The sequence below is a fragment of the Coregonus clupeaformis genome, chromosome 11 (assembly GCF_020615455.1).
Source record: "Coregonus clupeaformis isolate EN_2021a chromosome 11, ASM2061545v1, whole genome shotgun sequence".
In the NCBI taxonomy this organism is placed as follows: domain Eukaryota; kingdom Metazoa; phylum Chordata; class Actinopteri; order Salmoniformes; family Salmonidae; genus Coregonus; species Coregonus clupeaformis.
In genome coordinates this window covers 24,828,025-24,852,159 of record NC_059202.1, presented here as the reverse complement: position 1 = coordinate 24,852,159, position 24,135 = coordinate 24,828,025, and the positions used below count along the sequence as shown (strand labels likewise).

The window sequence follows — 24,135 nt, the reverse complement described above, 5'->3', positions numbered from 1 at the left end:
TTCACAATTAATTCAGGACTATCCATAATCATGGAAGCATCCACATTAATGTAGAAGTGTTTAGAAACATATTATATTCTTATTTAAAATAAAAGTGACTCCAAAATGACACAATACATTATTTACCATTCATTTCTATTGGGGACAAAATAATCTGAAACACAACCAAAACAAACAGCAAATGCATCTAACAAATGTGTAAAGTCACGAGATTGATGTAATCATTGTGTGCTAGGAATATGGGACCAAATACTAAAAAAACTTTTGACTACTTAAATACACATATAAGTGAATTTGTCCCAATACTTTGGTCCCCTAAAATGGGGGGACTATGTACAAAAAGTGATGTAATTTCTAAACGGTTCACCTGATATGGATGAAAATACCCTCAAATTAACAACCAAAAATGTGTTACCAATACTTTTGTAGCTTACTGTAGATGGACACACGCATGCATACACGCACACAATTCTAGTATGCACACTTACACACCCGCACATACAAAGGAGCCTCTGTACCCTGCGGAATAAGGACAGGAACCATATAACTCCACCCGGCACAGCCAGAAGAGGACTGGCACCCCTCAGAGCCTGGTTCCTCTCTAGGTTTCTTCCTAGGTTCCTGCCTTTCTAGGGAGTTTTTCCTAGCCACCGTGATTCTACATCTGCGTTGCTTGCTGTTTGGGGTTTTAGGATGGGTTTCTGTATAGCACTTTGTGACATCTGCTGATATAAAAAGGGCTTTATAAATAAATGTGATTGATTCTAGGGGTTTACCTTGTTCTGAGCAAAAAGGGAAACACTGTTAAGGTACTGGGTGCCACCTCAATTTCTTAATCTCCCTTCTGCTTTACTGCTTTCATTTAAAAAAAGATTGAAAATGGCAAAACCCGCAGCAGAGGTTGCCTTGGCAATCATCGGTCTTGTTTTGTCACAACATGGTACTGGGAAGTCAAAATGTACAACTACTAGAGAAATTACATTTCAATAAATCTTTCTAGTCCCTAAAGGGCAGTTCTGTTGTGGAAGGTTACAGAGCATAACAACAAATCCCAATGACATACATAATAATAATAATAATATGCCATTTAGCAGACGCTTTTATCCAAAGCGACTTACAGTCATGCGTGCATACATTTTTTTTTTGTGTATGGGTGGTCCCGGGGATCGAACCCACTACCTTGGCGTTACAAGCGCCGTGCTCTACCAGCTGAGCTACATCATCATCACACATATGAAACCTGGCAGACAAGATAAGCAGGGGTGGAAGTAAGCCGGAACCGGCAAAATAAATAGTGGGAGTACACCGTACCGGTAAAACATGAGCCTATCACAATAATTAAAACATAGATTCCAAGAAAACTTAAGGCTATTACACTATTTATCATTACCACACGTCGGTCGCATGAAGAATTAGTGAATAGACTTAAAGTTGTGGAATAGGTTCCAAAATGCGGTGTGGTTCGACGGTAACGCAGACATTTTGCCAAGGCAAAGATGAGTGACCGAGACGCGCGGACGACAGTGTACGTATCAATTCAGGTTACAAGATTTGTGTAGGCCTAATGAATGACAATAACCGAATGTCATTCATAAAACTTTTATTTTAGAGTGGAGTAGCCTAATAGTTGGAATAGTAACTGAAGTCTGGACACTGACTGTAGACCAAATGTTAATTTTGTCTCAGGAACAGGAGTGGAGAGATATGATTTATTTATTTCAGCATCTTGAGAGAATGCGAATGTGTGCTTAGGGACCTGGGCCCAGATTCACAAAACACTTCTTACAAAAAATAAAAATAAATAATAATACAGTGCAATTCCTCAACAATATTTTAAGTTGTAATGATTTTCTTACAAACTTTTCAAATATCTTCTTATTAACTTCTTAACTATCTTCTTAAGATCATAATCAATGTTAAAATAATCAATACTGAAACTTTCAGATAAAGTCTCTGAGTGAATTAAACATGTTCAATTGCTTTCATTAGCTTATTCTCTCACTTCCCTGAGTTTAAGACAAGGGTTTAGCTGTCTTGGAATTAAGAACATTTCCAAGAACTTTATTTTCAAGGATCTTATTTCTTCTTAACTTTTTGCTTAAGGAGAAACATAAGAAATAATGCAAAAACATTTCCAAGAACCTTTTTGAGGAATAGCAACTTTGCTAGTTCTGCCGTCCCTGAGTAACGTGCGCTGGTAGCCTACATGTTGACTGGCTACCCAAACTCCTTGCTCCGGCCAAACGCTACGCCACGCGTTAGTTTCTTCTCCGCAATTAGTCTGGATCTGAGTACCTTGCCGACGATTTCTAGAACGCAAACACATTCTAACTGTTCTAAATGGTCCCAGAATCCGATGGGTTGGGACAGAGCCAGAACACGTGGATAAAGCAGCGTTTTGAACATCCGTCATTGGCTTTGATACTCTGATTGGTTAGAGGTGATTCAATCGCTGATTACTTTGTTTTGTACAACACCCCTCATTTTGACGTCACCACAAACGACTTCAACGATGGCAGTCTCAGACTAAAGTATCTAGCAAACATAGAGCAGCGGAATAATTAAGTTTGAGTCGTCAGGCAAGCCTACATGAGCCTTTTTAAGTAATTGTTTGACAATCAGATTTTAAAAAATCATGACTGGTTATGTTTATGCCACATTAAACGGTAGGCTAATGCATTTTAAAAGTTCAACAACATATCTTCACTATTAGGCCCATAAAGATCCTATTAAATTAATAGGGATTCTATATGTAATTCTATGATTAGGCCCATAAAGATGCAATTAAATTAATAGGGATTCTATATGTCATTCTATGATTAGGCCCATAAAGATCCTATTAAATTAATAGGGATTCTATATGTAATTCTATGATTAGGCCCATAAAGATGCTATTGAATTAATAGGGATTCTATATGTCATTCTATGATTAGGCCCATAAAGATCCTATTAAATTAATAGGGATTCTATATGTAATTCTATGATTAGGTCCATAAAGATCCTATTAAATTAATAGGGACTCTATATGTCATTCTATGATTAGGTCCATTTTAAAAAAAGGAAGTGCTTGAACACATAGGAGGTCCCCGTACCGGGAAGAAATTAAATCTACTTTCACCCATGAGGATAATAGATAGGCTGGTAAGTACAGCAAGAGAAAAGCCTTGGTGATCACAATCTGTTGTACATAAACACACAATGTGAACATCACTATGGCTTTTCTCTGTGTAAAACATGTATGACTGTCTGGTATAGAATAGGTATAGGTTTGACTTCCTGTTATGTCTTATTTAGCTCTTATGAAGGCTTTATGAATGCATACATAAGAGGCTACAGTGAAGTGTTACAGGTACATGACTGGTTTGACGTCCTGTTTCCTGTGTAGTGTCGGACCCCAGCGCCAAGTCTGATGACGCGGCCTATGACATCATCACAGAGGAAGAAGTGAACGGGACATACTACAGCAACTCGCTGTCCCAAACAACAGGGGGCTCACTGGAGTGGGAACAGGACGCACGGACACCGGGGGCACTAGACATGTGAGTGCAACCAGACATGGACAGATACCTAGCCAAATAAAACACACACACACACACAGCATTCACAGTCCAAGTGTACAGTCATGACAAACTCTCTCTCAGACAGTCATGACAAAGTCATGCTAAACTCTCTCTCAAAGAGTCATGACAAACTCTCTCTCAGATCTCTGAAAGACATGCACTCATTTCATGACAATAAGTTCAGAGTGACCTTCACACACTCTGCTGCCTTCCATATATGAACACACGCTGCTGAAATGATTGTAAATGGAAGTCATGAGCAGACCAAGGAGAAACCCAGGAGTTAACAATGGGAGAGAAAATGACCGTGAATTTATGCATCCAGAGGTGCGATTTAAAACATCCAGATTTATAAGTGTGATTTCTTATATCATCATCTCCCGTTTTGGAGAATATTCTAATCTCAGATGATGCTTCGGCCTGATTTTACCCTTGTCTGTAAGGTGTGTTGTTATCAAAAAACTCACCATGAACAAAGTGAGTGATGTCAGCCAAGATCATTCCAGAAATCGATTTGTGACTCACCATAGCCATGGTCAATAAGTCACTCCCTTCACGTTCATCAGTCCTCTGAGAAACCTTGGAAACCTACAGCTTTATTTGTCTCACTTTGTATCCTTCTGGTGATCTAGTCGATCACGGAGCCAAGCTGAGCCAAGCCTAGCTGTACTGGGCCAGGTTACACATCCACCATAGATACTAGAACCGTGCTGGAAAGGACAATGTGAAAGCATAACATATGGTCCAGCACAGCACGGTACGGTTCTGGTCAGCCCCATATTATTAATCAGCCAATAGGCACAGTAGATACAGTGGGGAGAACAAGTATTTGATACACTGCCGATTTTGCAGGTTTTCCTACTTACAAAGCATGTAGAGGTCTGTAATTTTTATCATAGGTACACTTCAACTGTGAGAGACGGAATCTAAAACAAAAATCCAGAAAATCACATTGTATGATTTTTAAGTAATTCATTTGAATTTTATTGCATGACATAAGTATTTGATACATCAGAAAAGCAGAACTTAATATTTGGTACAGAAACCTTTGTTTGCAATTACAGAGATCATACGTTTCCTGTAGGTCTTGACCAGGTTTGCACACACTGCAGCAGGGATTTTGGCCCACTCGTCCATACAGACCTTCTCCAGATCCTTCAGGTTTCGGGGCTGTCGCTGGGAAATACGGACATTCAGCTCCCTCCAAAGATTTTCTATTGGGTTCAGGTCTGGAGACTGGCTAGGCCACTCCAGGACCTTGAGATGCTTCTTACGGAGCCACTCCTTAGTTGCCCTGGCTGTGTGTTTCGGGTCGTTGTCATACTGGAAGACCCAGCCACGACCCATCTTCAATGCTCTTATTGAGGGAAGGAGGTTGTTGGCCAAGATCTCGCGATACATGGCCCCATCCATCCTCCCCTCAATACGGTGCAGTCGTATCGTGTCCTCTGGATCATCCAGATGGTCATTGGCAAACTTCAGACGGGCCTGGACATGCGCTGGCTTGAGCAGGGGGACCTTGCGTGCGCTGCAGGATTTTAATCCATGACGGCGTAGTGTGTTACTAATGGTTTTCTTTGAGACTGTGGTCCCAGCTCTCTTCAGGTCATTGACCAGTTCCTGCCGTGTAGTTCTGGGCTGATCCCTCACCTTCCTCATGATCATTGATGCCCCACGAGGTGAGATCTTGCATGGAGCCCCAGACCGAGGGTGATTGACCGTCATCTTGAACTTCTTCCATTTTCTAATAATTGCGCCAACAGTTGTTGCCTTCTCACCAAGCTGCTTGCCTATTGTCCTGTAGCCCATTCCAGCCTTGTGCAGGTCTACAATTTTATCCCTGATGTCCTTACACAGCTCTCTGGTCTTGGCCATTGTGGAGAGGTTGGAGTCTGTTTGATTGAGTGTGTGGACAGGTGTCTTTTATACAGGTAACGAGTTCAAACAGGTGCAGTTAATACAGGTAATGAGTGGAGAACAGGAGGGCTTCTTAAAGAAAAACTAACAGGTCTGTGAGAGCCTGAATTCTTACTAGTTGGTAGGTGATCAAATACTTATGTCATGCAATAAAATGCAAATTAATTACTTAAAAATCATACAATGTTTTCTGGATTTTTGTTTTAGATTCCGTCTCTAACAGTTGAAGTGTACCTATGATAAAAATTACAGACCTCTACATGCTTTGTAAGTAAGAAATCCTGCAAAATCGGCAGTGTATCAAATACTTGTTCTCCCCACTGTATGTGGTTATGAGGAGCTATGTCGTAAATCAATACCGTCTTTTGTCATGTGACCCGTGACCTGCAGATGCACAGGAGCCGTGACCCAAGACGACCAGGAAGAGAATGTACCAACTGTGCAGGACACAGAGATCACCCTTCTCAAGTCTGGAGAAGTCACGTGAGTCTAGAACCTTGCGTGCACACACACACTTGCACACCTGCACACACACACGCACACACACACAATCACACACACGTATGGTGGCAATAAAAGCACTACCATTACAGCTTCCTCTGGCAGTACTTCCTTTTTCCACTACACCTACCCTAATCACTACACCAAATCCCGGCCAGGACTGGCAGTGTATTCTGTGTGAAAACTCAAGTTGAAATCTCAGTCAAATCAATGCCTACTCTTCCTCTACTATCTGGTTGTGTTTCCAGGCTGGTTGTCCCTCTCAGCATCGAAGACATTTCTCAGTTTGGCGACGGCTCCCGAGAGCTCTTTGTCAAGTCCAGTTGCTACAGTGTGATCACCATCGCCGTGGTCGATTGCGGGCCTACCGTGAGCTGGGTGTTCTCCTCGGAGCCCAAGAGCATCTCTTTCAGCGTGGTGTACCGTGAGACTGCCGACGTCCCAGTGGAACAGTCCAAGGTAGGACCACTATAGAGAAGCTCCGCTCTTAGGCCAGTGGTCAGTCACCAACCCTGGACCTAGAGAGCTATTGGAGGTACAAGCAGGGTTTTGTGCAGTCATCAAGACTAAGATTAGTTGAGTCAGGGGCTGTATGTATCAAGCATCTCAGAGTAGGAGTGCTGATCTAGGATCAGGTCCTCCTTGTCCATGTAAGCTTGTTCATTATGATCTAAAAGGCAAAACCGATCCTAGATCAGCACTCCTACTGGGAGACGCTTGATACATACTGTGTTAGTGCTGGGCCTGTAGCTCTCCAGGGCCGTGATTAGGAGGACTATTGCTGCAGATGATCCCAGTAGCCAATAATAACCCTTGTTGAGTGTAAATAGTGTAGGATGATGTTGCCCCTAGATGCTGATCTTGGGTCAGTTTTGCATTTCCCAAACAAATGTTTAAGGTTAGGATTGGGGAAGCGAAAGCTGCTCCTAGATCTGTACCTAGGGGAAGCTTCACCTGGGAGCAGTGTAAATGGGAGAGGAGCTCCCCCTGCTGAGAACAGAACTCTTTATTAACCTTTCACCCAAAGAAGAGCAAGCAGCCTGGTGCAGTTCAGGTAGCCCATTACACTCCAGGGAATTAGCTATGGACAGGCCCAAATGTAAATGCTTCTAATGGAAACAATTATGAAAAGCATAATGCATAACCATGGTAGCAGGTGAAAGGGAACTCTTTAGAGCAGGGGTTCCTAAACTCTTTTGGCCCACCACCCCATTTTGACCACCCCATTTTGACATCTGAAAATTCTCGTGACCCCATCAATTTGAAAAAAAGTAAGTAATTAACAGCCAATGTTTACTTTTTTATTTGGGGTTATGGCAGTCAATTGAAAAACATTCTAACAGTATTTCTGATTGTCTTCTCAACTCACCATCACATACTTTTAATGTGGGGCTATGACAGTCAATTGCAAATTAGTCTGACATAATGTCTCTTATCTCACCAGCACTAATGAGATGGGTGTGGCTTGATGCATGTTGAGTCTGAGCTTCTCAAAGTCAGGGGGCGTGGTCGACAGTGCGTACCTCATCTCTGCTGTCACATCCAACCTGGATCGATATTTGGTTGTAATGCAGACGAGAGCACTGAATCCAGCTATAAGCGGGCAAAGGGTAGCCTACCATGAGTTTTATGGTGCTTTCAAGACAACTGGGAACTCTGAAAAATACGAGGTCAAAACATGACATCAGTGAACGTTCGGAATGTCAGAGTTCTAGGAAGAGGCCTGAGTTCCCGAGTTGGAATTCCGAGTATGATGACCGTTCAGTCGGAGCTCGTTTCTTTCTGAGTTCCCAGTTGTCTTGAACGCACAGAAGTCGGAAGTCGGAGATGTGGCCGCTTCGGAGGAAGTCGTGAAAGTACCTCCCCCTTGACGTGCAGCTCCAGCAGCGCGCCGACACCAGCCTCGGGGACGGCCAGGAGGACGCGGAGCAGGGCGAGCCGGATGGTGACGGTGGAAATCCCGCAATAGGGAGGGATCGAGGATATCCCTCACCGGAACCCAGCACCGCTCCTCCGGACCGTACCCCTCCCACTCCACGAGGTACTGAAGGCCCGACGCCTCGAATCCAGCATGGAATGGACAGAGTACACCAGGGCCCCCTCGATGTCCAGAGGGGGCGGAGGGACCTCCCGCACCTCAGACTCCTGGAGCGGACCAGCCACCACCAACCTGAGGAGAGACACATGGAACGAGGGGTTAATGCGGTATTCAGGAGGGAGTAGTAACCTGTAAGTAACCTTGTTTATTCTCCTCAGGACTTTGAACGGCCCCACAAACCGCGGGCTCAGCTTCCGGCAGGGCAGGCGGAGGGGCAGATTCCGGGTCGAGAGTCAGACCCGATCACCCGGAACAAAGACCGGGGCCTCCCTGCGGTGGAGGTCAGCGTTGGCCTTCTGGCAACGCACGGCGCGTTGGAGGTGGACTCCTCCGCGCGCCGAAACCAGTCATCCACCGCAGGAACCTCAGTCTGGCTCTGATGCCTCGGTGTCAGAACCGGCTGATAACCTAAAACACATTGAAATGGCGTTAGGTTAGTGGAGGAGTGGCGGAGAGAGTTCTGGGCAAATTCGGCCCATGGCAAAAACACCGACCACTCCCCCGGCCGGTCCTGGCAGTAGGACCGCAGGAACCTACCCACATCCTGATTCACCCGTTCCACCTGCCCATTAGACTCGGGGTGAAAACCAGAGGTCAGGCTGACCGAGACCCCCAGACGTTCCATGAATGCCTTCCAGACCCTGGATGTGAACTGGGGACCCCGGTCAGACACTATGTCCTCTGGCACCCCGTAGTGCCGGAAGACATGTGTAAACGGGGCCTCCGCAGTCTGCAGGGCCGTCTGCGTTGTGGAACTGGTAAGGGCTGTAACTTACCCGCTGGGAGGTGCGAAGGTGCCTTACTCTGGGTGCACAGCGAGCAGGAGGAGACATACACCCTCACGTCCTTAGCCAAGGTAGGCCACCAGTACTTTCCGGTCAGGCAGCGCACTGTACGACCGATACTTGGGTGACCAGAAGAGGGGGACGTGTGTGCCCAATAGATCAGACGGTCACGGAAAAGAGACGGCACGTACTGCAGCCCAGCTGGACACTGAGGTGGAGATGGCTCTGTGCGTAACGCCCGCTCTATGTCCGCGTCCATCGCCCACATTACCAGCGCCAGAATGCAGGAGGCCGGGAGTATGGGGGTGTTGTCTATGGGCCTCTCCTCTGTGTCGTACAGCCGTGACAGTGCGTCTGCCTTCACGTTCTTCGTACCCGGGATGTAAGATAGTATAAAATCAAACCGGATGAAGAATAGGGCCCACCTGGCCTGGCGAGGTTTCAGCCTCCTCGCTGCCCGGATGTACTCCAGTTACAGTGGTTCGCCCAGACGAGGAAAGGGTGTTTGGCCCCCTCGAGCCAGTGCCTCCACACGGTCAGGGCTCGGACAACAGCCAACAGCTCCTGATCACCAACGTCGTAGTTCTGCTCCGCCGGGCTGAGCTTCTTGGAGAAGAAGGCACAGGGGTGGAGCTTGGGTGGCGTGCCCGAGCGTTGAGACAGCGCCTATCCCTATCTATACACCAGAATGTCATCGATGTAGACCACTACACCGCGACCAAGCATGTCCCGAAACACCTCGTTCACAAAGGACTGGAAGACGAATGTAGCATTCATCAAACCGTAAGGCATCACCAGGTATTCGTAATGCACCGTGGTTTTGCTGAATGCTGTCTTCCACTCGTCCCCTTCTCGGACACACACCAGGTTGTACACACTCCGGAGATCTAATTTTGTGAAGAAGCGCGCCCCATGCATTGACTCGATCACAGATGGAATGAGGGGTAGAGGATATCTATAACGTATTGTCCCCTTGTTCAGTGCTCGGTAATCAATGAATGGGCGCAGACCTCCGTCTTTCTTCTTCACAAAAAATTAACTTGAGGAGGTGGGCGAAGTGGAGGGACGTATGAACCCCTGGCGCAGGGACTCGGAGACGTATGTCTCCATCGCCTCAGTTTCAGCCTGTGACAGGGGATACACATGACTCCTGGGAGGCACAGCGTCTACCCGGAGGTTTATCGCGCAATCCACGCCCGATGAGGTGGTAATTTGGTCGCCTGCGTTTTGGAAAACACGTGCGCCAAATCGAGGTATTCGGGGGGAATGCACACGGTCGATAACCACCAAGCCTCGGTGTGAAATAGAACATTATCTGTCATTATCTGATCCCATATCGCCACATAGTTTTGCGAACAGGCGTGCTCAGTGGATGTGGTTTGATGTAGTTTACAATCGAAGTTACCTGCTGCAGTATATCTCTTTGAGTTCTGTGCTCAGATCTTTTGCCGCCAGTTGCTCTTGGTGTATCATACAATGCATCCATATGGCAGAGGGAGACGCATTCATAACTAGAGTTCAGAGGCCTCCCCGCCGTCCCGTGATAGATAGAGCCTCATCTGTGCAAAAGCCCACCATTCGATCGCATATGGAATCTGTTTTTTGTCAATATAGCCACGCAGCACACTGAACATACCCTGTGCCGTTTCATGCTCGGGAATCGTGAAACAGAACAATATGTCCTCGTGAATAGCATCCCCGATATGTTTTGCAAACAAAAGTCAATGCATGGGCATCTCAGCCCTCACAGCTAACGTCCATTTGGAGAGGATACATAGGGGAGTTTTTGAGTCGTTTAGTCAGAGTTTCCTCTTGATAGCAAGCAATAGCATAAATTATTTGTTTAACAGTGTTATCTGACAAAGGTATTGATGTGAGTTTCTGTGCGTCTGCCTCTCCACACATTGTTTTCACCATATCAATTGCGGCCAGTAATATCAAAGTCTCTGCCATAGTAGCGTAGCATAGAGGTTGACATGGAAACAGGACTCCCACGGGTCTTGCGAGTCCCGCGGGATTCTGGCAGGAATGGGAGTCAAGTTCTAGAGTCAAGTTCAGGACAGGATCAACTGTCCACAGGAACTGTCAGTACAGGACTAGTTATAAACTGAGTTTCATGGGCAGAAATATGTAATGTGTGGAGCATTTCATAAAAAACGGTGTAGGCTTGGCTTAATATAGTTTACTTAATTAAAATCTATAAAAACATACATTGTAATTTCCCTTCGGTCGGCTCACTCTTGCGCCTCGCTCCAGTTGTAGCCAGTCACTAGGCTACTGCAGATGCTAACCTATGTCAGTAGGCTAAACAATGAAGCCTTCAATAGAGGAATTGCAATGTCTTGTTGCAGCCAAGGACCCATCATTAATATTAACATTAGAGCAAAGGAATGAGATATGTTTAGCTACATTTGATGGAGTTGTCTTTGACAAAGAAGGAAACCGAGTACACAGCTTGTAAAAAAAATGCTGCGGTTTAATCAATTAGGCTACCAATCGGAGAGTGGGACAAGCTGCCTTAAGTGACATAGCTGCTCCACTCCTAACTTTACCATCAAGCCCAATTGTTCGCGTATTTAACTTAACCAGTGCAATCTGAGGTGAAGAGTGAAATAAAAATAGATTGACTTGGCAGTACTGCCGTTCAAATCAAATCAAATCAAATCAAATTGTATTGGTCACATGCGCCGAATACAACAGGTGCAGACATCACAGTGAAATGCTTACTTACAGCCCTTAACCAACAGTGCATTTATTTTTAACAAAAAAAGTAAAAATAAAACAACAACAAAAAAAGTGTTGAGAAAAAAAAGAGCAGAAGTAAAATAAAATAACAGTAGGGAGGCTATATATACAGGGGGGGTACCGTTGCAGAGTCAATGTGCGGGGGCACCGGCTAGTTGAGGTAGTTGAGGTAATATGTACATGTGGGTAGAGTTAAAGTGACTATGCATAAATAATTAACAGAGTAGCAGCAGCGTAAAAAGGATGGGGTGGGGGGGCAGTGCAAATAGTCCGGGTAGCCATGATTAGCTGTTCAGGAGTCTTATGGCTTGGGGGTAGAAGCTGTTGAGAAGTCTTTTGGACCTAGACTTGGCACTCCGGTACCGCTTGCCGTGCGGTAGCAGAGAGAACAGTCTATGACTAGGGTGGCTGGAGTCTTTGACAATTTTGAGGGCCTTCCTCTGACACCGCCTGGTATAGAGGTCCTGGATGGCAGGAAGCTTGGCCCCAGTGATGTACTGGGCCGTACGCACTACCCTCTGTAGTGCCTTGCGGTCGGAGGCCAAGCAGTTGCCATACCAGGCGGTGATGCAACCAGTCAGGATGCTCTCGATGGTGCAGCTGTAGAATTGTTTGAGGATCTGAGGACCCATGCCAAATCTTTTCAGTCTCCTGAGGGGGAATAGGCTTTGTCGTGCCCTCTTCACGACTGTCTTGGTATGTTTGGACCATGATAGTTCGTTGGTGATGTGGACACCAAGGAACTTGAAGCTCTCAACCTGTTCCACTACAGCCCTGTCGATGAGAATGGGGGCGTGCTCAGTCCTCTTTATTTTCCTGTAGTCCACAATCATCTCCTTTGTCTTGGTCACGTTGAGGGAGAGGTTGTTGTTCTGGCACCACACGGCCAGGTCTCTGACCTCCTCCCTATAGGCTGTCTCATCGTTGTCGGTGATCAGGCCTACCACTGTTGTGTCGTCGGCAAACTTAATGATGGTGTTGGAGTCGTGCCTGGCCATGCAGTCATGGGTGAACAGAGAGTACAGGAGGGGACTGAGCACGCACCCCTGAGGGTCCCCCGTGTTGAGGATCAGTGTGGCAGATGTGTTGTTACCTACCCTTACCACCTGGAGGTGGCCCGTCAGGAAGTCCAGGATCCAGTTGCAGAGGGAGGTGTTTAGTCCCAGGATCCTTAGCTTAGTGATGAGCTTAGAGGGCACTATGGTGTTGAATGCTGAGCTGTAGTCAATGAATAGCATTCTCACAGTTCAGGTTTTAAAAAATGTGTTTTGTGTCATGTTGTACTTCTTAAATGTTAATGTGTTGTAAATGTTCATATGTGCTCAGTGCTCAGCTGTAGGCTACAGTTTTGTGGTCCTCTGTAGCTCAGCTGTAGGCTACAGTTTTATGTGCTCAGTGCTCAGCTGTAAGCTACAGTTGTATGTGTGCTGTGCTGAGCAGACCATCCTGCTGCAGTCTCTGTCCTCATCCTCCATCCTTAATCCAGCTACATTTAGGTGATTTACAATACACTCTTATCCAAAGCGAAATCCCATGCAAAAATGTGCATGGGATAAAATGGGAGTGATTTTTATCGGGAAGGGACAGTAGAGTTCCGCGATCAGGACAGTACAGGAATACATTTGACAGGACAAGACGGGACAGGAATGAATTTTAATTTAGATTTTTAAGATTAAGCACAATCATGGGCATTAATATGGTGTTGCTGCTATAACAGCCTCCACTCTTCTGGGAAGGCTTTCCAGATGTTGGAACATTGCTGCGGGGACATGCTTCCATTCAGCCACAAGCATTAGTGAGGTCGCGCACTGATGTTGGGCGATTAGGCCTGGCTCGCAGTCGGCATTCCAATTCATCCCAAAGGTCTTCGATGGGGTTGAGGTCAGGGCTCTGTGCAGGCCAGTCAAGTTCTTCCACAAATCATTTCTTTATGGACCTCGCTTTGTGCACAGGGGGCATTGTCATGCTGAAACAGGAAAGGGTCTTCCCCAAACTGTTGCCACAAAGTTGGAAGCACAGAATCGTCTAGAATGTCATTGTATGCTGTAGCGTTAAGATTTCCCTTCACTGGAACTGCGGGGCCTAGCCCGAACCATGGAAAAACAGCCCCAGACCATTATTCCTCCTCCACCAAACTTTACAGTTGGTACTATGCATTGGGGCAGGTAGCGTTCTCCTGGTATCAGCCAAACCCAGATTTGTCCGTCGGACTGCCAGATGGTGAAGCGTGATTCATCACTCCAGAGAACGCATTTCTACTGCTCCAGAGTCCAATGTTGGCGAGCTTTACACCACTTCAGCCCGACGCTTGGCATTGCGCATGGTGATCTTAGGCTTGTGTGCGGCTGCTCGGCCATGGAAACCCATTTTATGAAGCTCCTGACGAACAGTTCTTGTGCTGACGTTGCTTCCAGAGGCAGTTTGGAACTCAGTAGTGAGTGTTGTAACCGAGGACAGGCGGTCCCGTTCTGTGAGCTTGTGTGGCCTATCACTTTGCGGCTGAGCCGTTGTTGCTCCTAGACGTTCCCACTTCACAATAACAGCACTTGCATTTTACCAGGGCAGAAACACAACAGTTTACCTGACACAACACCGGAGTCAAACTTTGCAGAGTTGATTTTATGTGCATTTTACGTTTACATTTCTTTTCTGCAGCCATTTGTAAATAACGAAATCACATCTGGAAATACTCTGGATACATTCAGTAGCATGAAGAATATTCATACAACATTTGGGGTTGACACAAGACAAACAAAATTACAAGGGTTTGAATGAGAGGTCTAACTGGTGCCATACACCTCTGTAAAGTGTGCAAGCTATGCCAGATAAATCATACACGTGCATTGAAGTAAAAGGCGTAGGCCTACATCAAAGGACTTACTTAGGCTTACAATCGACAAGGATGCATGAAAACAAACAAACTCGACCAAAGAATGACGGAAATCACAAAATACAAAAGGAAAATCTACATCTAATCTTTTTAAAGGGAGCTAAGGCCCCTTTATATGTCACCTTGTCAAACCTATTTATTTCGGGTAGTACATTCTTCTCTGATTGCGCTGCATTCAGAGATCTTCCTCACAATGTGTGCACCCAGCTCATTTTTGCATTTGCCTGTCTACATTATTCGCCAGGTAAGGGAAACATTCTGAGAATATTGAAACATTGTATCAACAAGGTGTCTCCCCACTGGGCACACACTGGTTGAATCAACGTTGTTTCCACATCGTTTCAATGAAATGATGTTGAACCAACGTGGAATAGACATCTGTGCCCAGTGGGTCTGAGAATATTGAAACATTGTATCAAAGAACGAGGCACTGCTCACATAATATTGAAACATTTTCTATCAACAACGCTGCTCCTAGGATATTGATACTGCAACATAGTAGCCAATGAGGGGGCGGCTAGCACAATTTTTTCCCGGGGCCAGCTTTCTGTCTGATATTATTGTGGTGCGTAAGCAGCAGTTAATCTGGGTGCTCATTATATTTAAACAGAGTGTGAGGCTCTCCTTAAGCCCTACATCCACATAAGATAATGTAGCAATATTTAATGATGTTTTGCCATCAAGATTGATCTGTTAGAATATCTAACTTTAATTCAGGAAGATGGACGAGCAAGACTGATAGAGTGAGAGGTGGAAATGCATTACAGTGAGGGAAAAAAAGTATTTGATCCCCTGCTGATTTTGTACGTTTGCCCACTGACAAAGAAATGATCAGTCTATAATTTTAATGGTAGGTTTATTTGAACAGTGAGAGACAGAATAACAATAAAAAAATCCAGATAAACGCATGTCAAAAATGTTATACATTGATTTGCATTTTAATGAGGGAAATAAGTATTTGACCCCCTCTCAATCAGAAAGATTTCTGGCTCCCAGGTGTCTTTTATACAGGTAACGAGCTGAGATTAGGAGCACACTCTTAAAGGGAGTGCTCCTAATCTCAGTTTGTTACCTGTATAAAGACACCTGTCCACAGAAGCAATCAATCAATCAGATTCCAAACTCTCCACCATGGCCAAGACCAAAGAGCTCTCCAAGGATGTCAGGGACAAGATTGTAGACCTACACAAGGCTGGAATGGGCTACAAGACCATCGCCAAGCAGCTTGGTGAGAAGGTGACAACAGTTGGTGCGATTATTCGCAAATGGAAGAAACACAAAATAACTGTCAATCTCCCTCAGCCTGGGGCTCCATGCAAGATCTCACCTCGTAGAGTTGCAATGATCATGAGAACGGTGAGGAATCAGCCCAGAATTACACGGGAGGATTTTGTCAATGATCTCAAGGCAGCTGGGACCATAGTCACCAAGAAAATAATTGATAACACACTACGCCGTGAAGGACTGAAATCCTGCAGCGCCCGCAAGGTCCCCCTGCTCAAGAAAGCACATATACAGGCCCATCTGAAGTTTGCCAATGAACATCTGAATGATTCAGAGGAGATCTGGGTGAAAGTGTTGTGGTCAGATGAGACCAAAATCGAGCTCTTTGGCATCAACTCAACTCGCCGTGTTTGGAGGAGGAGGAATGCTGCCTATGACCCAAGAACACCATCCCCACCGTCAAACATGGAGGTGGAAACATTATGCTTTGGGGGTGTTTTTCTGCTAAGGTGACAGGACAACTTCACCGCATCAAAGGGACGATTGGACGGGGCCATGTACCATCAAATCTTGGGTGAGAACCTCCTTCCCTCAGCCAGGGCATTGAAAATTGGTCGTGGATGGGTATTCCAGCATGACAATGACCCAAAACACACGGCCAAGTCAACAAAGGAGTGGCTCAAGAAGAAGCACATTAAGGTCCTGGAGTGGCCTAGCCAGTCTCCAGACCTTAATCCCATAGAAAATCTGTGGAGGGAGCTGAAGGTTCGAGTTGCCAAATGTCAGTTGCCAAATGACTTGGAGAAGATCTGCAAAGAGGTGTGGGACAAAATCCCTCCTTAGATGTGTGCAAACCTGGTGGCCAACTACAAGAAACGTCTGACCTAATATGCCATTTAGCAGACGCTTTTATCCAAAGCGACTTACAGTCATGTGTGCATACACATGACTGTGATTGCCAACAAGGGTTTTGCCACCATGTACTAAGTCATGTTTTGCAGAGGGGTCAAATACTTATTTCCCTCATTAAAATGCAAATCAATTTATAAAAAAATTTGACATGTGTTTTTCTGGATTATTTTGTTGTTATTCTGTCTCTCACTGTTCAAATAAACCTACCATTAAAATTATAGACTGATAATTTCATTGTCAGTGGGCAAACGTACAAAATCAGCAGGGGATCAAATACTTTTTTCCCTCACTGTATACCAGAAGCAGGTAGGATACAGGTAGAGATTAGGGATGCAGACAGAGGATGATGAAGTAGGCTAACAGCAAGAAGTAAAAAAAAAAGTTTGCCCAGTAAGTAATCAATAATGATTTTTATCTAAATCTAAAATGATTGCATTATCTAAATTATAATTCTGTCACTGCATGACAATGCAAATTTGTTATAGCCTACAATTGTTATTGTTTTTGAAGCCAAAAATAGGACATGTATTTTGGGGAAATAGCAATAATAATAATAATAATAATATGCCATTTAGCAGACGCTTTTATCCAAAGCGACTTACAGACATGCGTGCATACATTTTTGTGTATGGGTGGTCCCGGGGATCGAACCCACTACCTTGGCGTTACAAGCGCCGTGCTCTACCAGCTGAGCTACAGACCCGGGTTCGATCCCAGGGTGTGTCGCAGTCGGCCGCAACCAGGAGACCCATGAGGCGGCGCACAATTGGCCCAGCGTCGTCCGGGTAAAGGGAGGGTTTGGCCAGCTGGGATGTCCTTGTCCTTGTAATGCTCTCCTGTCTGGTCTACCCAAGAAAGCCATTGGTCAACTGCAAACCATACAGAATGCTGCAGCACGGGTACTGACCAAGAACAAACGGAGAGCACACATTACACTGGTTTTAAAGTCTGCATTGGCTGCCTGTGAGTTTTAGAATTAATTTTAAGATTCTTCTATTGGTTTTTAAATCAATCCACGATTGTGCACCCCAATACATGTCAGACATGCTTTTGAGTTATGTACCCAGTAAGTCCCTCAGGTCCTCTGGCACTGTCCTTTTAACTATCCCAAAGCCTAGGACCAAGAGGCATGGAGAGGCAGCCTTTAGTTACTATGCCCCCAGCCTCTGGAATAGCCTGCCAGAGAACCTGAGGGGGGCCGAAACTGTGGACATATTTAAAAGAGATCTTAAAACACACCTTTTTAGCTTAGCTTTTCCTCAGGGTGCTTTTTTAGTCTTTCAGTTTTTATTGTTATTCTTTAGTTTTTTATCCTCTTATGTTTGTGTAATAAATATTTATGTTCTTATTGTCATTGTTTTTTATTTATGTTATTTTTCCTTTGAAGTGCATCGCGTTGAATTCATATCTGAAATGTGCTATATAAATACAGCTTGATTTGATAAAGAGTTTTGCCCCAATGCAAAACTCAAGTTGGGAGTTACATTCTTTTTTTCAGGAACTCTGGCTAGTGGCTACAATATGGCAGCAACTACAAAGATGATCCTACATCATCACAGAAAACACTGATTGTTTTTGCTCCAATGCAATGTGTAGGGACTGCATCCTGCTTGTGCAACTGCAATATCTGAGGTTGTATAGCCTTCAATAAACATTTGCGTTAATGTTTGTTTACATTTATTTCAGCTGTTCAGAAAGATGAGTCAGAGATAGGCTACATCATCATGGTTCAGAAGAGAGTGAGTAAAGACTGAACCGTAAAGGGAGGGGGAGTGTGAGCAGTAGATACAGTTGAAGTCAGAAGTTTACATACACCTTAGCCAAATACATTTAAACTCAGTTTTTCACATTCCTTGACATTTAATCCTAGTAAAAATTCCCTGTCTTAGGTCAGTTAGGGTCACCACTTTATTTTAAGAATGTGAAATGTCAGAATAATAGTATAGAGAAAGATTTATTTCAGGTTTTATTTATTTCATCACATTCCCAGTGGATCAGAAGTTTACATACATTCAATTAGTATTTGGTAGCATTCCCTTTAAATTGTTTAACGTGGGTCAAACGTTTCGGGTAGCCTTCCACAAGCTTCCCACAATAAGTTGGGTGAATTTTGGCCCATTCCTCCTGACAGAGCTGGTGTAACTGAGTCAGGTTTGTAGGCCTCCTTGCTCGCACACGTTTTTCAGTTCTGCCCACAAATGTTCTATAGGATTGAGGTCAGGGCTTTGTGATGGCCACTCCAATACCTTGACTTTGTTGTCCTTAACCCATTTTGCCACAACTTTGGAATTATGCTTGGGGTCATTGTCCATTTGGAAGACCCATTTGCGACCAAGCTTTAACTTCCTGATAGATGTCTTGAGATGTTGCTTCAATATATTCACATAATTTTCCTTCCTAATGATGCCATCTGTTTTGTGAAGTGCACCAGTCCCTCCTGTAGCACAGCACCCCCACAGCATGATGCTGCCACTCCCGTGCTTCACGGTTCGGATGGTGTTCTTCAGCTTACAAGCCTTCCCCCTTTTCCTCCAAACATAACGATGGTCATTATGGCCAAACAGTTCTATTTTTGTTTCATCAGACCAGAGGACATTTCTCCAAAAAGTACGATCTTTGTCCCCATGTGAGTTGCAAACCGTAGTCTGGCTTTTTTATGGCGGTTTTGGAGCAGTGGCTTCTTCCTTGCTGAGCGGCCTTTCAGGTTATGTCGATATAGGACTCGTTTTACTGTGGATATAGATACTTTTGTACCTGTTTCCTCCAGCATCTTCACAAGGTCCTTTGCTGTTGTTCTGGGATTGATTTGCACTTTTCGCACCAAAGTACGTTAATCTCTAAGAGACAGAACGCGTCTAATTCCTGAGCAGTATGATGGCTGCGTGGTCCCATGGTATTTATACTTGCGTACTATTGTTTATACAGAAGAACATGGTACCTTCAGGCATTTGGAAATTGCTTCCAAGGATGAACCAGACTTGTGGAGGTCTACCATTTTTATTCTGAGGTCTTGGCTGATTTCTTTGGATTTTCCCATGATGTCAAGCAAAGAGGCACTGAGTTTGAAGGTAGGCCTTGCAATACATCCACAGGTACACCTCCAATTGACTCAAATTATGTCAATTAGCCTATCAGAAGCTTCTAAAGCCATGACATCATTTTCTGGAATTTTCCAAGCTATTTAAAGGCACAGTCAACTTAGTGTATGTAAACTTCTGACCCACTGGAATTGTGATACAGTGAATTATAAGTGAAATAATCTGTCTGTAAACAATTGTTGGAAAAATTACTTGTGTCATGCACAAAGTAGATGTCCTAACCGACTTGCCAAAACTATAGTTTGTTAACAAGAAATGTGTGGAGTGGTTGAAAAACGAGTTTTAATGACTCCAACCTAAGTGTATGTAAGCTTCCAACTTCAACTGTACATAGTGTGTGTAAAATAACACATGCGCAGAACGTGATCCGGATCCTTAGCTTTGAGAAAGAGGTTTCCATAGGGGCGGGAGGGGGCGGGGGCTAAAGCTCTGTATTCGTAACCACAGCCTATTTTAATAGCAATAAAATAGCTTTTGATTTTGAATGGTCACCAAAAAGAAGGGCTCCCCCACCTCCCAATTCCCAATTCAAATAACCTATCAGATTACAATGAGACTGAAGATTGTGGCCTCTTTTTGAACATGAACTTTAATATCTCAAATAAAAACTGCTCCACATCGACAGTATTGTCACTGAGCGTTATAAGCTAGGACTCCATTGACTTATTCTCGTGTTCTGCTCTCAGGTGCTGATTCCTCTGACTCGCTGTCATTCTCACAAAGAGACCATCCAAGGCCAGCTGAAAGTCAGGAACCCTGGTCTCTACACTCTCATCTTCGACAACTCCTTCTCAAGGTATGATACACTAAACACCTTTATTATTATAATTACCCTGTACTCAGTCAAAACTCTTTACCTCTCCGTGTGTTTGTGTAGAGCAGAAAGTTATGCCTTCTCAGCGAACGATAGGCAAAACAGTCATGTTCTTAACCGTAATCACTTCAAACCCTTGAATGCTCACGCTGAAACCCAACTTCTCATGGCAGAGTGTGCTTGTGTAGAACATCTATCTATAGCATCAAGTCAGTCTCCAGATCCCATGTGCCCTTGTGATGAAGGATGACATCTCTCTGAAGCACTGCAGTACTATGAAGTTGCTTGTGATGGTTTAATCTTTGTTGCATATTTTATATTGTTCTATTTCTTCACTATAACCCTGACAGGTTCATCTCAAAGAAAGTTCTCTACCACTTGACAATCGAGAAGACGATTATATACGATGGAAGTGATTTCTAACCCTGGATAAGGGATACTCACGCAGGGTGAAGGTTATGTTTTTTTTCAAGTACAGTATTTTATATTTGGTTTTGCTGTTTTAGAAAAAATGCAGTTATTGTAGGATCCCTATATTTTTAACACTAATGTTTTAATGTTTTGAGTGTGTTGGTTATGTTTTAGTTAGAGCATAAACACCCTACAGACATGGTTGTTCACTCTTAAGTCAAATGTTTTGACCTAATGGACTCTTCACATAGAGTATGTGGTGAAACAAACGTACAGATGAAGGATCTTTATTTGATTACCCTCTTGCAGGAGAACTTTCATGAAATGTAAAACCTGTAGTATATTTTAGGCTTAAAGAGGTTTCTAAAGTTTGCAATTTCCACTTTTAAATTTCAGACTTGATTTTCCCTTACGAAAAATGTATCAAACCCTACAAAAATGCCCATTAATTATAATCCACATAATAATTCACATTTTCTGTTGCTGCAGGATTATTTTCCTGCTGTAGCAAACTGGCTCAAATGTAGGTCCTACATCTATAGGAAAACCAGGAATTCAAAACAAAACCACAGGTGAGGAGTTAAAATGGTAACCTTAGGAGTTCACTACATGGTCTTGTTAAACACAGATAGAGAGGTTATTGTGCACACATTTATACAATGTTACTAGTTATGATTTTGTTCTACCAACGGACTAACACAGTGTCCACAAGTAAGATTACCCTTATTGAGCAACTGCACACATTGTAATCACACAATACAGAGGAGAATACTGGACAATATAGCATCTGTTTCATGCTACAAAAACAACATGATGAATGTTACAAAAACAAGTACAGCTAGACTACATTGCGTTTAGGAGGAGGCAGTTACTTTGTGTCATCTTCAAATGCTGTCAGTCTGAAGGGAAGATAATTGTGTGTGGGGGGAGAACAGGCAGTAATTCATGCAAGGGATTGAAAGCTTTGCTACCAGTTACTTGTGTCTGTGGGAGCTTTTGAAGCCTACTGTGTAAATGAATTGAACTCAGACTCATGGGTCATACACTATATAGGAACTCTCTCTTCAACCGTTGATAGGCTTTCCTCAAGTTTTTCCATATTTCAAGTTTTCAGATGAAAGACTGACATCTTTATTGTCATGTAAAAAGCACATGGGGAGCTTTTATATCCCAAAGGGATAGTTTTTAAGACATCAATTTTCTAATGGTTTTAATGCAAAATACAATGTTTAATGATAATTTCATTAAGATAACTGCAACATAATAATATTGTTGTATTACTCCAAGGTTATATTATATAGCACACTATCAACTAACATGATCTATTACCGTGACCTATAAGCTCAATTTCACTCACTGACAAAGCAAGTGCCAACCTTTGCCTAAAGGAGATACATTCCCTTTTAACATTGTTTTGAATTATGTTTCAATTACAAAAGACACATATAAAACTGCACTTTGAAGATACAAAATTACGATTTTCCAAGTGTGTGTATTTTACACGTGTTTTGCATAGCCAGTTCGTGCTATGGTCTGCATCTTTGAGAATACACTGCTGTGCACAGGGCTTCTACTTCTTTTGTGTTTAGGCTATCCTCACCGAGCACCTCAAGGCACAGTGTAGTTTACCATGGCAAGCTTATCAAATCAAATGTTATTTGTCACATGCACCGGTTACAACAGGTGTAGACCTTACAGTGAAATGCTTACTTACAAGCCCTTAACCAACAATGCAGTTTTAAGAAAGAATACCAAAGAAATACTAAAAATAATTTTTAAATAATTAGAAAAAAAGAAACAAATAATTCAAGAGCAGCAGTAAAAGGGGGGGGGGGGGCAATGCAAATAGTTGGGTAGTCATTTGATTAGATGTTCAGGAGTCTTATGGTTTGGGGGTAGAAGCTGTTTAGAAGCCTCTTGGACCTAGACTTGGCGCTCCGGTACCGCTTGCCGTGCGGTAGCAGAGAGAACAGTTTATGACTAGGGTGGCTCGAGTCTTTGACAATTTTTAGGGCCTTCCTCTGACACCGCCTGGTATAGATGTCCTGGATGGCAGGAAGCTTGGCCCCAGTGATGTACTGGGCCGTACGCACTACCCTCTGTAGTGCCTTGTGGTCGGAGGCCGAGCAGTTGCCATACCAGGCGGTGATGCAACCAGTCAGGATGCTCTTGATGGTGCAGCACCTTTTGAGGATCTGAGGACCCATGCCAAATCTTTTCAGTCTCCTTAGGGGGAATAGGTTTTGTCGTGCCCTCCTCACGACTGTTTTGGTGTGCTTGGACCATGTTAGTTTGTTGGTGATGTGGACACCAAGGAACTTGAAGCTCTCAACCTGCTCCACTACAGCCCCGTCGATGAGAATGGGGGTGTGCTCGGTCCTCTTCTTTTTCCTGTAGTCCACAATCATGTTTGTGTCTCTTTGGATAATATCTGGATTGAGCATAATAGCAGGCCTATAGATTATATACCATCATAGGAATATGATTTTGTTATGTTTCGTGGTAAGGGATTTTAGAATTTTGTTATAGCCATACATTTTAGAGACCATGTATAGAGAGGACCTCTGTTTTTTGTTCTTATAAGGATCCTAAGTGTTGATCTTTTTCCTTTGTATGTATTATTGTATCTGAAAGCAATAAGGAATGACATCTGTCATACCATCAGTCAAGGAGGCGACCAATGTTCTTCACTAATGAAGCAAGCTCTGGGGTGAATTTTCCCTTAGTGCAGATCTACTTCCCCTCCCCAATCATAACCTTAACCATTAGTGGGGAAAATTAAACACTGACCCAAGATCAGATTATAGGGGCAACTTCACCTTACACCAATGGGGCTCAATAGCTAAATCGAATGCTGCTTTTGCAGAGAACTGTTTTCCATTTTTATAGGGAACATTTCTTTTGTATTTTACAAGTGGTGTAAATGTGTGCAATTTGTATACAAAGCCTCATATTTTCTCTACAGTTCTGCACTTTTGGATGGAATTGAGCAATAATAATGATTTACAATGTCACCAGAAATAGTATTTTGATAGTATTTTATGGTGTTTGTAAAAGAGATTGTGTTGGGAAAGATATCCTATGTATTTTTAATTAACAAACTGACTAAGGGCTTTCAAGAGTCTGCCACCAGTATCATGTGACTTCAGTGAAATCCACATGACCCTATTCTTTATCAGT

The 24,135-nt window shown here is 43.8% G+C and overlaps 1 protein-coding gene across 2 annotated transcripts in view; it reads left to right on the top strand.

The window, feature by feature from the left end:
- LOC121576437 (FYVE and coiled-coil domain-containing protein 1-like) overlaps nt 1-22,759 on the top strand; it is a 47,932-nt gene extending 25,173 nt beyond the window's left edge. For both annotated transcript variants that reach the window (XM_045223494.1, XM_041889574.1), the window contains exons 14-18: nt 3,386-3,539; nt 5,868-5,960; nt 6,227-6,437; nt 20,417-20,526; nt 20,895-22,759. In XM_045223494.1, the coding sequence (XP_045079429.1) occupies nt 3,386-3,539; nt 5,868-5,960; nt 6,227-6,437; nt 20,417-20,526; nt 20,895-20,967 (641 nt within the window). In that variant the 3' untranslated portion in view covers nt 20,968-22,759. The remainder of the gene's footprint in view (nt 1-3,385; nt 3,540-5,867; nt 5,961-6,226; nt 6,438-20,416; nt 20,527-20,894) is intronic.
- The last annotated feature ends 1,376 nt before the right edge of the window (nt 22,760-24,135 follow it).